The sequence below is a fragment of the Chanodichthys erythropterus genome, chromosome 8 (genome assembly GCF_024489055.1).
Source record: "Chanodichthys erythropterus isolate Z2021 chromosome 8, ASM2448905v1, whole genome shotgun sequence".
In the NCBI taxonomy this organism is placed as follows: domain Eukaryota; kingdom Metazoa; phylum Chordata; class Actinopteri; order Cypriniformes; family Xenocyprididae; genus Chanodichthys; species Chanodichthys erythropterus.
In genome coordinates, this window is record NC_090228.1 from 31,091,208 (window position 1) to 31,105,195 (window position 13,988).

A 13,988-nucleotide genomic window follows, 5' to 3' on the forward strand; every position below is an offset into this window, starting at 1 on the left:
TGAACGTTTATAAAAGCTATTTAAATATCCTAATTCAACCATAAAACTTTCTTCAGTTGCCAAATAAATATTAAAAAAGCTAAATTTGTTGCAATGTGCTTTTTGAAGAATAAAAAAAAGGTTTTGAAGGTGGTCTGAAAAGTTAAATCTAGCAACAACATTGCTAATGGGGAGTGAAAAGAGCAGTGGGATGCTTAAAAAAAGCAAGAAGTTTAAAAAACAAGAGGCACATGTGATTGGGCAACAAAATAAACAGCTGGTAATCTATTGAGTTTGATATATTCAGATGTATATCTTTATGTGATACCATAAATAGCATTAGTATTATTTATAAAGGACATAACACATTTACTATTATGCAGAACCACTAAAAATGTCAGAATGGCAACCATATTATATAAAATAATCACTATACTGTATATTTTATTATTTATTTTACTTGTACATTACACAACTCTTGACATCTATTTTAAATTTGCTGTGCACTTTTGTGATTTTAGACAGCAGCAGCGTGTGAACAGGGCTTTTATTTTGGCATGGCGTCGTGTGACGTCACAAGGCTGCGCTGCGCTCCAGGCACACATCTGCTGTGGTTCGGCTGAAGAAAGGTTTGTATTTTAAGCGTGTAAAGTATTTACATTAATGCAACTTTGTAGCTTTTACAAACGATGTATTGTGAATTGGTTTATCATAAACACGAATGTGAAACTCTTGAGTCAAAAAACCTGCAAATGATTCAGTGAATCGAAGTGCAAATCTAACAAACACAATAATGTGTGAGGATGGCTTTTATTAACAATAGCAATGTGTTCGTGAAAATGTTAAACATAAATGCCTAAATATGAGTAGTTGTGAATGGTTTGTGTTCTTTTATGAGTTTGTAGTGCTAGTTTGAGAGTTTTTAGTAATTTAAGTCCATTAATTCTCACTTTAGTGGTTAGTCTTATTGCTTACATCTACAAATACATTCACTGCATCTTTTTTCCTTTAGACGCAAAGAACAAATAATTATTACAACTAATTATGTCAACTTACAGGTTAGTTAACCACTAAGCAAGCACTGTACTCTTATAAAAGATGTAATTCATCAAATACAGCCATAAGAGTTATTTTTCATTGCAATCACAGTAATAGTCAACAGATTACATTTTCTTTTTATGATCACTCAAATATTTTGTTAAGCACTATTCACAGGTTAAGTCTATCAGAAAGGTTTACTGTGCTTTTTGATCTTCTCAGTATAGGTGAATTAAACCTGCTTCTGTTTCCGTTTCAGGCGTTTGTTCTTGTTCGGTGTTGCTAGGAAGAAAGGAGTTGTGGTTGGTCATCTGCAGCCCATCAGGATTCCCGCAGGAGACACACACGTTCCAGTGGAGAAGCACGGTAATTCAGCTAAACAGAGTCTGATCGAGCTTCACAATGTGTGCTTCTTTCTCTGCTTTTCCTTTCAACTGTGGCTATAATGTGTTTATAATGTGGGCTAGATGTGTTTTGAAGCAAGAAAAGTAATTATACAACTCAAGGGGGTTAATAAAGGTCTTCTGAAGTAAAGTGATGCATTTCCGTAAGTAAAATATCTTTATTTTATAACTTTATAAACAAAAATGATCAGATGACTCATACTGGGTAAGTTGACTTGCGGCAAAAAACTCAAGCTCCTCTTCTCTTATATCAAATTCCTCAGACATTTCTCTCTAAAATCTCTAATTTTAGACTTTGTGACCGGTGTTTTGCTTTGCTCTCTCCTCTGAGCTTCAGTGCTTTTATTGCATCGGCTCAGAGGTCACTCTTCCGCCATACATCTCTGCATTTGGCCGTCTGTCAGAAGCTAGTTATTATAGTATAAAGATTTAAATATGGATATTGTTTCTTACTAAAACCCATCGCTTTGCTTCAAAAGGCATTTATTAATCCACTGGAGTCGTATGGGTTTATTTAGTGATGGATGGATGCATTTTGGGGGCTTCCCACATTCACAACCATTTTAAGAGGAGAGGAGCTAAGAGGAGAAGGGTTATTTTAAAATATATCTCCAATTACGTCCATCTGAAAGAAGATAGTCAGATACAGGGACCCTGTTGACAGCATTCAACTCTGTTCTGATATTGTAGTACTGGGCAAATACTCCTCCTCATTCAGATGTGTAATGACCAGTTGCAGACATTTATCCTATAAGTCTCAACTAACTCTCAAAGATTGGTGCCAGCTGTGGTGGAAAAAATGCGTTAACACGTAAACACGTTTTGTGATGCATAGCGGGTACGTATTTTGACCTCAAAGTATGCTGATAAGATTTGTCGCTCTATACAATGCAAAAACCTGGCTTTGTGCATATATAGTACTCAAATCCTGCAAAAGAAAGATTTTGACCAATCAGGGGGTGGGTTCATTTCCTCAAATAGCAAGAGGGGATGATTGACAAATGCGTACAGCCTATCAATAAAAAGAGACTGCAAATCGACAGCAAATCACACTCGATCCCTCCTTCCACTCCCGCCGTCTGACAGTGACTGAATTCTCAATTAAGCGAGGACACTAAAGTAGTCACGGTACTTCTAATATGTCAAAATTATAATGTGCAGTGATCAAATTCAAAGACAGCACATTACAAATAGAAACCATTTTCTTTAGTATCATATTTGGATATTGAAAGTATAAATAATTTTAAATGAATCACATGTAAACTCAGTGCTTTTATTGTTTTTTAAGGGTTTCTTAATTTTAGACTAGTTTTATTACAAAACCTGTATAAACGACTTGACGTATGTAAATATAGCCTTGAAATTGCAAACAAAAAAATATTTTAGTCCATATTAAACAATTGAATGAGATTCACTTGTGGTTGTGAGCTTTTATAAGCACACACTATGCAATGCAATATTAATCATGAGTTTACAAAATGCTTTTGAGCAGGTGTAAGGAAATTTTTGTATTCTCAAATGTTTAAAGGTCCCCTAGAACATGTTTTTAAAAGATGTAATATAAGTCTAAGGTGTCCCCTGAATGTGTCTGTGAAGTTTCAGCTCAAAATACTCCATAGTTCTTTTAAATTAATTTTTTTAACTGCCTATTTTGGAGCATCATTACCTATCCACTGATTTTTTTTTCAGCGTACCGCCCCGTTAAATCGCGTCTTCCCTGCCACACGAGCTCTCGATTATATTACAGCGCATTTACAAAGTTCACACAGCTAATATAACCCTCAAATGGATCTTTACAAGATGTTCGTCATGTATGCTGTATGCATGCTTCGAATTATGTGAGTAAAGTATTTATTTGGATGTTAACGTTTGATTCTGAATGAGTTTGAGGCTGTCCTCCGTGGCTAAAGGCTAATGCTACACTGTTGGAGAGATTTATAAAGAATGAAGTTGTGTTTATGAATTATACAGACTGCAAGTGTTTAAGAATGAAAATAGCGACGGCTCTCTTGTCTCCGTGAATACAGTAAGAAACGATGGTAACTTTAACCACATTTAACAGTACATTAGCAACATGCTAACAAAACATTTAGAAAGACAATTTACAAATATCACTAAAAATATCATGTTATCATGGATCATGTCAGTTATTATCTGCCATTTTTCGCTATTGTCCTTGCTTGCTTACCTAGTCTGATGATTCAGCTGTGCACAGATCCAGACGTTCTGCCCTTGTGTAATGCCTTGAACATGGGCTGGCATATGCAAATATTGGGGTCGTACATATTAATGATCTCGGCTGTTACGTAACAGTCGGTGTTATGTTGAGATTCGCCTGTTTTCCGGAAGTCTTTTAAACAGATGAGATTTATATAAGACAGGGGAAACAATGGGGTTTGAGACTCAATGTATGTCATTTCCATGTACTGAACTCTTGTTATTTAACTATGCCGAGATAAATTCAATTTTTGAATCAAGGGCACCTTTAAAAAAAAAAGACTATCCCCCCTACAAGGTTGGCAGGTCTGCAATCATCATCCAGACTTGCAACAAACCCTAATACTCAAATCTCGGACCGAGACCACTGAAAAGATTGGTCTCGGTCCGCTTCTAAAGGATCTCTGGTGCGGTTCAAATGATATATGAACGCAACACGGACTAAAGACATGTAAAGGAACCAAAAACAGCAAGATGAGACCCTAAAAAGGACAGAAAGCTCACGCATTATCAGTTTTTCGGCATCAGATGCACAGCAGATCATTTACGTGTGTGATGAAGGGATTCCCGCCGCTATTACGACTCCTTTACACGTTTTATAAGCTCTTCACAAGTTCCCAGCTGGCCAGAATACCATCAGATGCAGGCTACGCACACACAACAAGTGCATTTACCTCATCACACAGCATTATTTTAGATGTTAGTTAAGTTCCATCTCAAAATAGGCAGTATGTCATAAAATCCGACCAATTAGGTTGTGAGTGAATCCCTATGCCTTTAGGTTCAGTATCTTTTGAGGGTGCTTTCACATTAGCACTTTTGGTGCGCACCCGGGTTCGATTGACGTCAGAGTTCGGTATGTTTGGATGATGTGAACACGGTCTTCTGAACTCGGGTGCGCACCAGCGAACCGTACCCGAGTCCGCTTAAAAAGGGTGGTCTGGGGTGCTGTTCAAGTGAACTCCGGTACGGTTCGCTTCTGATATGAATACAAACGTACCAAATTGTGGAAGGGAACCGCTATTAATGCCGTATTATTTGATAAAAATGTGTGTTTGTGTGTGTTTCACTCACTTTCCCGACGAGCGTGACTGACATGCTGCAGTGTAGCCTATCTCATTTCTGCTCGCCTTCAGCATACTACATTCGAGGCAGATAGACGCAAGTGCCGGTATGAACAAAACCAACGGTTCAAATACAAAAATATAAAAGTGAGAAGAGCAATGTTATGCATAGCGTTTTGCCGCTGCTTTCTGTAGCACTTTACAATAAGGGTTCATTAGTTAAAGATTAGTTAATGTATTAACTAACATGAACTAACCATGAGCAACTCATTTGTTACTGTGTATTTACTAATCTTTGTTAGCTTTACAGTTGTTCATTGTTTGTTCATGTTAGTTCACAGTGCATTAACTAACGTTAACAAGATTTTAATAATGTATTAATTTCAACTTTTACTAATAAAGATTAATAAATGCTGTATAAGTGCAGTTCAGTATTAGTTCATGTTAGCCAATGTAGATAACTAATGAACCTAAGTGTTTCCAATGTTTCTTAATCCAGTAAATAAACGGTTTTGTAACTTGTTTTAAAACTTATCTTTTATTCTATTTCAGGTCTACTCTGCTCTATATCTACCGACTCAATCTGCATACTAGTGGTTAGTTTTAATTTCACATCACTACAGCACCCAGACATTTAGTTTGGATGTGTTTTTCCGTTAATTATTCTCATTTTAAACAGGACAAACACAGAAAAACTCCTGGTGAAGCGACTGAGATCCACGTGACACACTATTATAAAGATGGCGTTTATTAAAGAGGAGAGTGAAGACGTGAAGATTGAAGAAGTATTCAGTTTGAGACATGAAGATACTGAGGAACAAACAAAGATGGTGTTTATTAAAGAGGAGAGTAATGAGATGAGGATTAAAGAAATTTTCAGTGTGAAACAAGATGATGAGGAGGAACAAACAGGTTGGTTTCATTCTCAAATCTGAACTCAGTCATTACTAGGGCTGGGTGATATATTGAATGCTTTTGTCACGTGCATTTCGTCAGTAAAGCCTGTTTCCTGATTGCCGTTAATTCGCCATCACCTGCTTTCAAATGGAGCGGCATTTAATAGACAGAGCCGTAGATCACTTACAAGCCACGCAGTATCGCGTTCATATCACAGATGAATCGCCGTCGATAATGAACGCGAAATTGTGTGGCTTGTCAGTGAACTACAGCTTTGTCTATTAAATGCCGCTCCATTTGAAGACAGGTGATGGCGATTTAACGGCAATCAGGGAACCGGCTTTACTGACGAAATGCGCTTGACAAAAGCATTCGATATATCGCCCAGCCCTAGTAATTAGATCCTTATTAAAATATCAGAATGCTGTATGTCTTGATTTGAGCCATTAAACGTCTATTAACTTTTGTTTTTGTTTTTTGCTTTACACCTGATGGCACTCAAAGAAAAGAACCAAGAACTGAATGAAAAAGAAGAGAAAGATCAATATATGAGACAAGATTTCATGGATGTAGGAAAATCTATACAGACTGAAACAACACTAAATAAAGTTCAGAAGACAGAATCTAACAGTGACTTCACCTGCCCGCATTGTGGAAAGAGAATCACTACGAAACATAACCTTAAAGTGCACATCAGAATTCACTCTGGAGAGAAGCCGCACACATGCCAACAGTGTGGAAAGAGTTTCACTCACAAAACAACCCTTGATTCCCACATTAGAAGTCACACTGGGGAAAAGCCTTACACTTGTGATCAGTGTGGAAAGAGTTTCCTTCAGAAAACAAGCCTTAATTTCCACATGATGATTCACACTGGAGAGAAGCTGTTCACATGTCATTATTGTGAAAAGAGATTTGCACGTAAAATAAACCTTACATACCACAAAAGGAGAAAACACTCAGGTGAGAACTTTTTTTATATCTTCAGTATGGAGAGAGTTTCAGTTGTTAATTGTTATTATCTCTGGCTCCTCTTGACATTAGCCAGGTTTCCATCCCAACGTGAAGCAAATCTTTTCAAAGTTCACAAAAAAAGAAAAGAAAACTGCGAATTAGGTGCATTTCCATTAAGTTTTTGAGTGGATGATTGTGGTATTGGAAACCTAGTAACCAACAGTAAATAAAATACTGTGACCGAGCGTTCTGAATCAAAGATAAGACAAGTAAACATACCATGCAATTTTTAAATGAAGGTTTTTATTATGAAGGGAAAACAAAATCCAAACCCACATGGCCCTGTGTGTAAAAGTGCTTGCTCCCCACTGTTAAAACTTAACTGTGGTTTATCAGACCTGAGTTCAGTTTCTCTAGCCACACCCAAGCCTGATTAATGCCACACCTGTTCGCAATCAAGAAATCACTTAAGTAGGACCTGCCTGACAAAGTGAAGTAGACCAAAAGATCCTCAAAAGCTACACACCATGTTGAGATCCAAAGAAATTAAGGAACAAATGAAAAAGAATGTAATTGAGATCTATCAGTCTGGAAAAGGTTATAAAGCCATGTCTAAAGCTTTGGGACTCCAGTGAACCACAGTGAGGGCCATTATCCATAAATGGCGAAAACATGGAACAAAGGTGAACCTTCCCAGGAGTGGCCAGCCAACCAAAATTACCCCAAGAGGGCAGAGACGACTCATCCAAGAGGTCACAAAAGACCCCACAACAACCAAAGAACTGCAGGCCTCATTTGCCTTAGTTGAGGTCAGTGTTCATGACTCCATAAGAAAGAGACTGGGCAAAAATGGCCTGTATGGCAGAGTTCCAAGATGAAAACCGCTGATGAGCAAAAAGAACATAAAGGCCTGTCTCAGTTTTGCCAGAAAACATCTTGATGATCCCCAAGACTTTTGGGAAAATACTCTGTGGACTGACGAGACAAAAGTTTAACTTTTTGGAAGGTGTGTGTCCCATTATTCTGCTGTCTACCAAAAAATCCTGAAGGACAATGTCCGGCCATCTGTTCGTGACCTCAAGCTGAAGCGAACTTGGGTTCTGCAGCAGGACAATGATCCAAAACACACCAGCAAGTCCACCTCTAAATGGCTGAAGAAAAACAAAATGAAGACTTTGGAGTGGCCTAGTCAAAGCCCTGACCTCAATCCTATTGCTGTGGCATGACCTTAAAATGGTGGTTCATGCTCAAACCCTCCAATGTGGCTGAATTACAACAATTCTGCAAAGAAGAGTGGGCCAAAATTCCTCCACAGTGCTGTAACAGACTCATTGCAAGTTATCGCAAATGCTTGATTGCAGTTGTTGCTGCTAAGGGTGGCCCACTAGTTATTAGGTTTAGCGGGCAAGCACTTTTTCACACAGGGCCATGTGGGTTTGGATTTTGTTTTTAATTCATAATGAAGACTGCATGGTGTGTTTACTTTTGTTATCTTTAATTCATATTTAAATCTGAAACATTAAAGTGTGACAAATGTGCAAAAAAAAAAAAATCAATTCACACCAATGTATCACTTCAGTGAATTGTGCTGCTTAAAGTTAAACTGTAGTCAATAATTGAAATCCCTTAAAACTCATCTTTTATCACCAAATTTAAAAATGGCCTGAATGTTACTCTACATCCTTGCATTATTTGAAATATGCAGATCTATAAATATGCTAATAAGCCCCAGCTCCACTCGCTCGCACAAGCTCAGAGATCCACTTGGTTCCAAGGTAGTTTGTGACTTCACAAACATCAAGTAATTTCAGACCACTTTTTTGAAACTGTCTTTAGATTGCTGCAGTTTTAAACAGAAAATACACAGCAATAGTGTTGACTTTTGCTTTAAGACAAACCATGTGCAAATTCATATTCCAAACAACAAACATACATTAAAAACTTGACTTTAAATCCTGAATGAAATTGTCACAAGTGCCAGAGCATTGTGAAGAGGACTATATGTTTCTAATATTTTATACCTGAATGGCAGATTCAGGACTAGTCTAAAATAACACAGTTTTGTTGCATAATGTATGTTTTTGATTTAATACTTTTATCTTCGCTTTGCACAATTAAACTGGTGTTAACTTGTATTTATCTTTGCTTTAGACCTGATGGCATTGGAAAAACAGAATCAACAACTGGAAGAAAAAGAAGAGAAAGATCAATATGAAAAATCTGTGCAGACTGAAACAACTTCATCAGGAAAAAGAGTTCAGAAGACTGAATCTAACAGTGTCGTCACCTGCAAACAGTGTGGGAGGACTTGCAAAAATAAATACAACCTTAATGTGCACATGAGAGTTCACACTGGAGAGAAGCCTTACACATGCCAACAGTGTGGAAAGAGCTTTACTGAAAAAGGAAACCTTTATTCCCACATGAGTATTCACACTGGAGAGAAGCCATTTAAATGTGATCAGTGTGGGAAGAGTTTCAGACTAAAAGTTCAAGTTGATACCCACATGAGGGTTCACACTGGAGAGAAGCCGTTCAAATGTGACCAGTGTGGGAAGAGTTTCAAATATAGAATGCAACTTAATTCCCACATGAAGAAAGGACGCACGGGAGAGAATGATTTAAGTTGTAAAATACGCCTCAACACTATTAGGAAACGTAGCACTGCAGAGAAGCAGTTCACCTGCAAACAGTGTGGGAGGACTTGCAAAAATAAATACAACCTTAATATGCACATGAGAGTTCACACTGGAGAGAAGCCTTGCACATGCCAACAGTGTGGAAAGAGCTTCTTTCACAAAGGAAGCCTTAAAACCCACATGAGAATTCACACTGGAGAGAAGCCATTTAAATGCGATCAGTGTGGGAAGAGTTTCAGACAAAAAATTCAACTTGATTCCCACATGAGGGTTCACACTGGAGAGAAGCCGTTCAAATGTGACCAGTGTGGAGAGAGTTTCAAACAAAAAATGCAACTTAATTCCCACAAGAAGAAAGAACACTCGGGAGAGAACAGTTTATGTTTTATAAAACGTTGCACTGCAGAGCAGCAGTTCACTTGCAAACAGTGTGGGAAGAACTTCCCATATAAATCATACCTTGATTCCCACATGAGAATTCACACTGGAGTGAAGCCTTTCATATGTGCTCAGTGTGGAAAGGGTTTCACGCACAAAGGAAATCTTAAGACTCACATGACCCTTCACACTGGAGTGAAGCCTTTCATATGTGCTCAGTGTGGAACGGGTTTTAGACTTAAATCAGCCCTTGATGCACACCTGATAAGTCACAGTGACGACACTCGTTACACCTGCAAAGTGTGTGGGAAGAGCTTGGCGTATGAAAAAACATTTATAGACCACATGAGAACTCACAATCCTGAGAACCCATACGTCTGCAAACAGTGTGGGAAGAGATGTTCAAACAAATCAAATCTTAAGGCTCACATGAAAACTCACGCAGGAGAGAAGCCATTCGTGTGTCTCGAGTGTGGAAAGTGTTTTACACGTCAAATAACCCTTACTTTCCACATGAGGCTTCACACAAAGGAGAACTGTTCTATTTGTCAACAGTGTGGAAAGATTTTCAGTCAGAAAATAGCACTTGACATTCATATGAGGCTTCACACCGGAGAGAAACCTTTCAAGTGTCTTCAGTGTAAGGAGAGTTTCACATATAAAAGAGACCTGAAACGTCATGTGGGAAACTCTTGTGGAAAGAAGTCGCCATGCTCTGAGAGTGGAAAAAGGCTTCGAAAAAGGAGAAATATCAAAAATGTTCAACACATTCAATCTGAAGAAAGGCCGTTTAGTTGTGATCAGTGTAATAAAAAATGTATTTTGCCATCACACTTACAGATACACCAGAAAAGTCATGCAGATGTGAAACCACATTTGTGTTCATTGTGTGGAAAGAGATTTAAATGGCTCGGCGGTTTAAAATGGCACCAGAAAAGTCGTATCTGTGTGAAAGTAAGGTTACGGTCACGCCGCATCTGAATGTGGCCCAAATGTGATTGTCCACCTTGAAAATTTGCAGCTTTTACCTCTTTATAATTTTGACTTGTTTAAATGAATCCGTTTGAGATCAAACTAATGCTAATTTTTTGCTATAAACTACACACATGGCATTAATGGACTAATTTTCATTTTTCTCAGTTATTTTGCTTTATTTCCAGATTAAATCAAATGCTTGTTCTTACGTACTAAAGCACGTATGCACTCTTCAAAAATGGTACTTTAAGTCTACTTTAAGACAAACTTAAATATATAAATGACATTTGTATATATTCTAAATAAAAGATATACATTGTACTTAATGTCAGCTTGCTTATTTTGCTCAAGGATTTATTAAGTCCATGGCATAAAAACAAGAAACTGTGCTTCTAACTACAGCTCAAGAGCTGTCGTTCCAACCACACAAGTTTGCGATGCAGTTTGTTAATGTTCGTTTGAACAATGGTTTCGGGAAACACCAACTCTTTGAACTATGTAAGTAACGACAGAACTTGCAATGTTAGTTGGCTAAAGATGCTTTTGGGAAACGCACCCCAAGTCATGAAAATATGATCATATAACACCAATTTTATCATCTCTACACTGGTTCTGTATCGATTATAAAGTATTGCTAATGACCTATAAGGCTCTAAATGGTTTAGCTCCTGTGTACTTAACCGATCTTCTATCGCCCTACAATCCTTCACACTCTTTAAGATCACAAAACTCTGGATTTCTGGTTGTACCTAGGATATCTAAGTCCACTAAAGGAGGGAGAGCGTTTTCACATTTGGCTCCGAAACTCTGGAATAGCCTTCCAGATAATGTTTGGGGCTCAGACTCGCTCACCCAGTTTAAATCTAGATTAAAGACGCATCTCTTTAGCCAAGCATTCACATAATGCATCTCATATCCTTGTACACCAGTTATATCAGATCAAATGCACATGATTGTCATTGGTTAATGTTATGAACAGCAGCTACGCTAATTATTTTTGATTTGCTTTTGTTTTATCTTGGGATGCCCAATAAATGTGAATTGAATTAATGTTTTAAAGTGGCTGGTACAATTACATTAGTTACGGAGCTATTGATAATAGGAGTAACAACTTCATTTAATGGAAAAAGGCTTCATACTATGAACAATATCATAGAGCTGTGAAGGTGACAGGTTGGAAAAGAGAAAGGGAACTCGGATGAGAAGCCGTTTCTAGAAGAAAAGAATTTTGAGATGGTATGTTAGACCTAATACAATTGACTTTATGGATAAAATGTTTTAAAAACTGTTCACACAAATCAGTGGTGATCTCAAATGAGGCACTAGGAGTAGGATTTAAAAAAGACATTAATTGTACTAAAATGTACCTTCGGCCTGTGTCGGTTTTGTGCATCTGACGTACTTCCACTGTGCTGCATTAGCAGTGCTCTGATACTGCTTAAGACATTCTCTGAAAATCTTGTATGATATGTGAAGTTTATCTTTCTTTCAACTCTTGTCTGAGGGCATGAGTTGGCCCATGTAGCCATGGCTGTACATTTTTCCATCACTTTGGATCTTTGTAACCTAAGGGAAGCAACAGTCCAAGATGGAAGTGCAGGTACACCGCAAAATCCCCAGAGTTAAATCAACTCTGCTCAGAGTACATATGGTCCCTCTCTAAATAGTGTTAAAATAACACTGAAGCAGAGTTCAATTTAATGAGATAATTAAGCAATTAAGTAATGATTGCATATTAGTGATGAACACCTGCTGTTAATAAGCATAATCACTGAAGAAATAAGAAAAACACAAGAACTACAAGTGACTTCAGTCACAGCCTTATTAATTGCTTAATTTTCTCATTAACTTTAACTCTGCTTCAGTGTTACATTAACAGTATTTAGAGAGGGATCATATGTACTCTGAGCAGAGTTGATTTAACTCTGGGGATATTGCTGTGTGTACTGTTGAAAAGATCAACTAATTCATCCGGATTGACACAAGAGAATATAACATTTACAGCATTTGGGATTTGGGTAGATAAATACACATTGACTTGGCAGTAGAGGAATTAAAACATCTAGAATAACAAGGTGATTTATAGGATATAGGCAGAGCACATGGCAATACAGAGAACTGGACAGTGATTGAAAATAGCAGCATCACATACTTCAAATTTTACTGACAGAAAATGTAATTAGTAATTCATTTAATTTTACCTCTGAAGCAGATTTGTTACATAATGCAGGTGTAACGTGTATAAATACTGAAATGGTAGATGAAAATAATGGACCAATATCAGAAGAACTAAACTCAACTCAGGGAGGAAAATGGTGTGTTCAATGAAACAAACACAAGATTGCAGTACTCAATGGTGAAATATATTACAATGAAATAAGTTGACAACATTTACAATATTTACATATACACACAGATAGTATTGAATTCAAAATCGTTAATGAACAATTCACATGATTCGAAGATTCAAGTGCTGCAACTGTATACCTCACACAATGAGCAAGTTCGACAATTCAGAAGAAAAATCAGTCAACCGAACCGGAGGCATCTGCAGCAGCACAACACATCGACTCCCACACACACACACACACAAAACAATAGCGCGCCGTCATATTTAAAGGGAAATGACGCGGCCTCTGTCAAATCTCGCGATACTTGCATGAATCTCGCGATAGCGTGAACAGTGGGGAGTCGTGAGAAGAGAAAGTAAAAGCAGGAAAAACCAGGGTTACACAGGCATCTTGTGTGTAAGACACATTCCCTCTCAAATAAATCTCGCTCTGAACCTGCCATGCAGGTTTAAGCTTACGGACCTGTTGCTATGACAGCAAGTCCAGAAACTAAAATATTATTTTTTCTCACCCGTCCATCACTCCTATTCTAGGATAGATTTTTTTTTAATTGATTATAAACTTTTTCTAGCTGTCTTACATTGTGATTATGAAGCAATGGTATTATCAGACCATAGCCCCATAGTTCTTCAGATATTATTTGAAACCAAATATGACACTATTAAATGGAGGTTTGATAATAGTTTATTGGCAGATAAGGCATTTGTAGAACAAACCAAAGCTCAAATTCGATTGGATTTAGTGACAAACTAAACGACTGATGTTTCCAAATCCACAATTTGGGAGGCATTTAAAGCGTATATGCACGGACAAATTATTTCTCATAGTATCTTGATCAAGAAACAGCGTAAAGAACAAAAAAATAAATTAATGGACAGAATACTAGAATACTTCCTCCTCACCAGAATTGTATAAGAAGTGGCTCTCTCTCCAGTTAGAATTTCAGTTACTCTCCACCTCAGAGACTACTGATCGGCTGATGCGAGCGAAAGCCACATATTATGAGCATGGATAGAGAGCAGGTAAACTCCTGGCTCGGCAAATTAAAGAAAATGCAGCATCAAGACTGATAACGGAAATTAGGAAAGATAC

General features: G+C 37.6%; 1 protein-coding gene across 2 annotated transcripts; it reads left to right on the forward strand.

The window, feature by feature from the left end:
* The first annotated feature begins 548 nt into the window (after positions 1 to 548).
* On the forward strand, positions 549 to 10,817 carry LOC137024725 (zinc finger protein 585A-like). 2 transcript variants are annotated; one of them, XM_067392577.1, is made up of 7 exons: positions 578 to 608; positions 992 to 1,037; positions 1,277 to 1,383; positions 5,255 to 5,298; positions 5,382 to 5,614; positions 6,104 to 6,562; positions 8,705 to 10,817. In XM_067392577.1, the coding sequence occupies exons 5-7, from the start codon at positions 5,443 to 5,445 to the stop codon at positions 10,549 to 10,551; spliced, it is 2,478 nt and encodes an 825-aa protein (XP_067248678.1). In that variant the 5' UTR covers positions 578 to 608; positions 992 to 1,037; positions 1,277 to 1,383; positions 5,255 to 5,298; positions 5,382 to 5,442; the 3' UTR covers positions 10,552 to 10,817. The 2 variants fall into 2 exon arrangements, with proteins under 2 accessions (XP_067248677.1, XP_067248678.1); XM_067392576.1 differs by lacking the exon at positions 992 to 1,037 and having other exon boundaries at positions 549 to 608.
* The last annotated feature ends 3,171 nt before the right edge of the window (positions 10,818 to 13,988 follow it).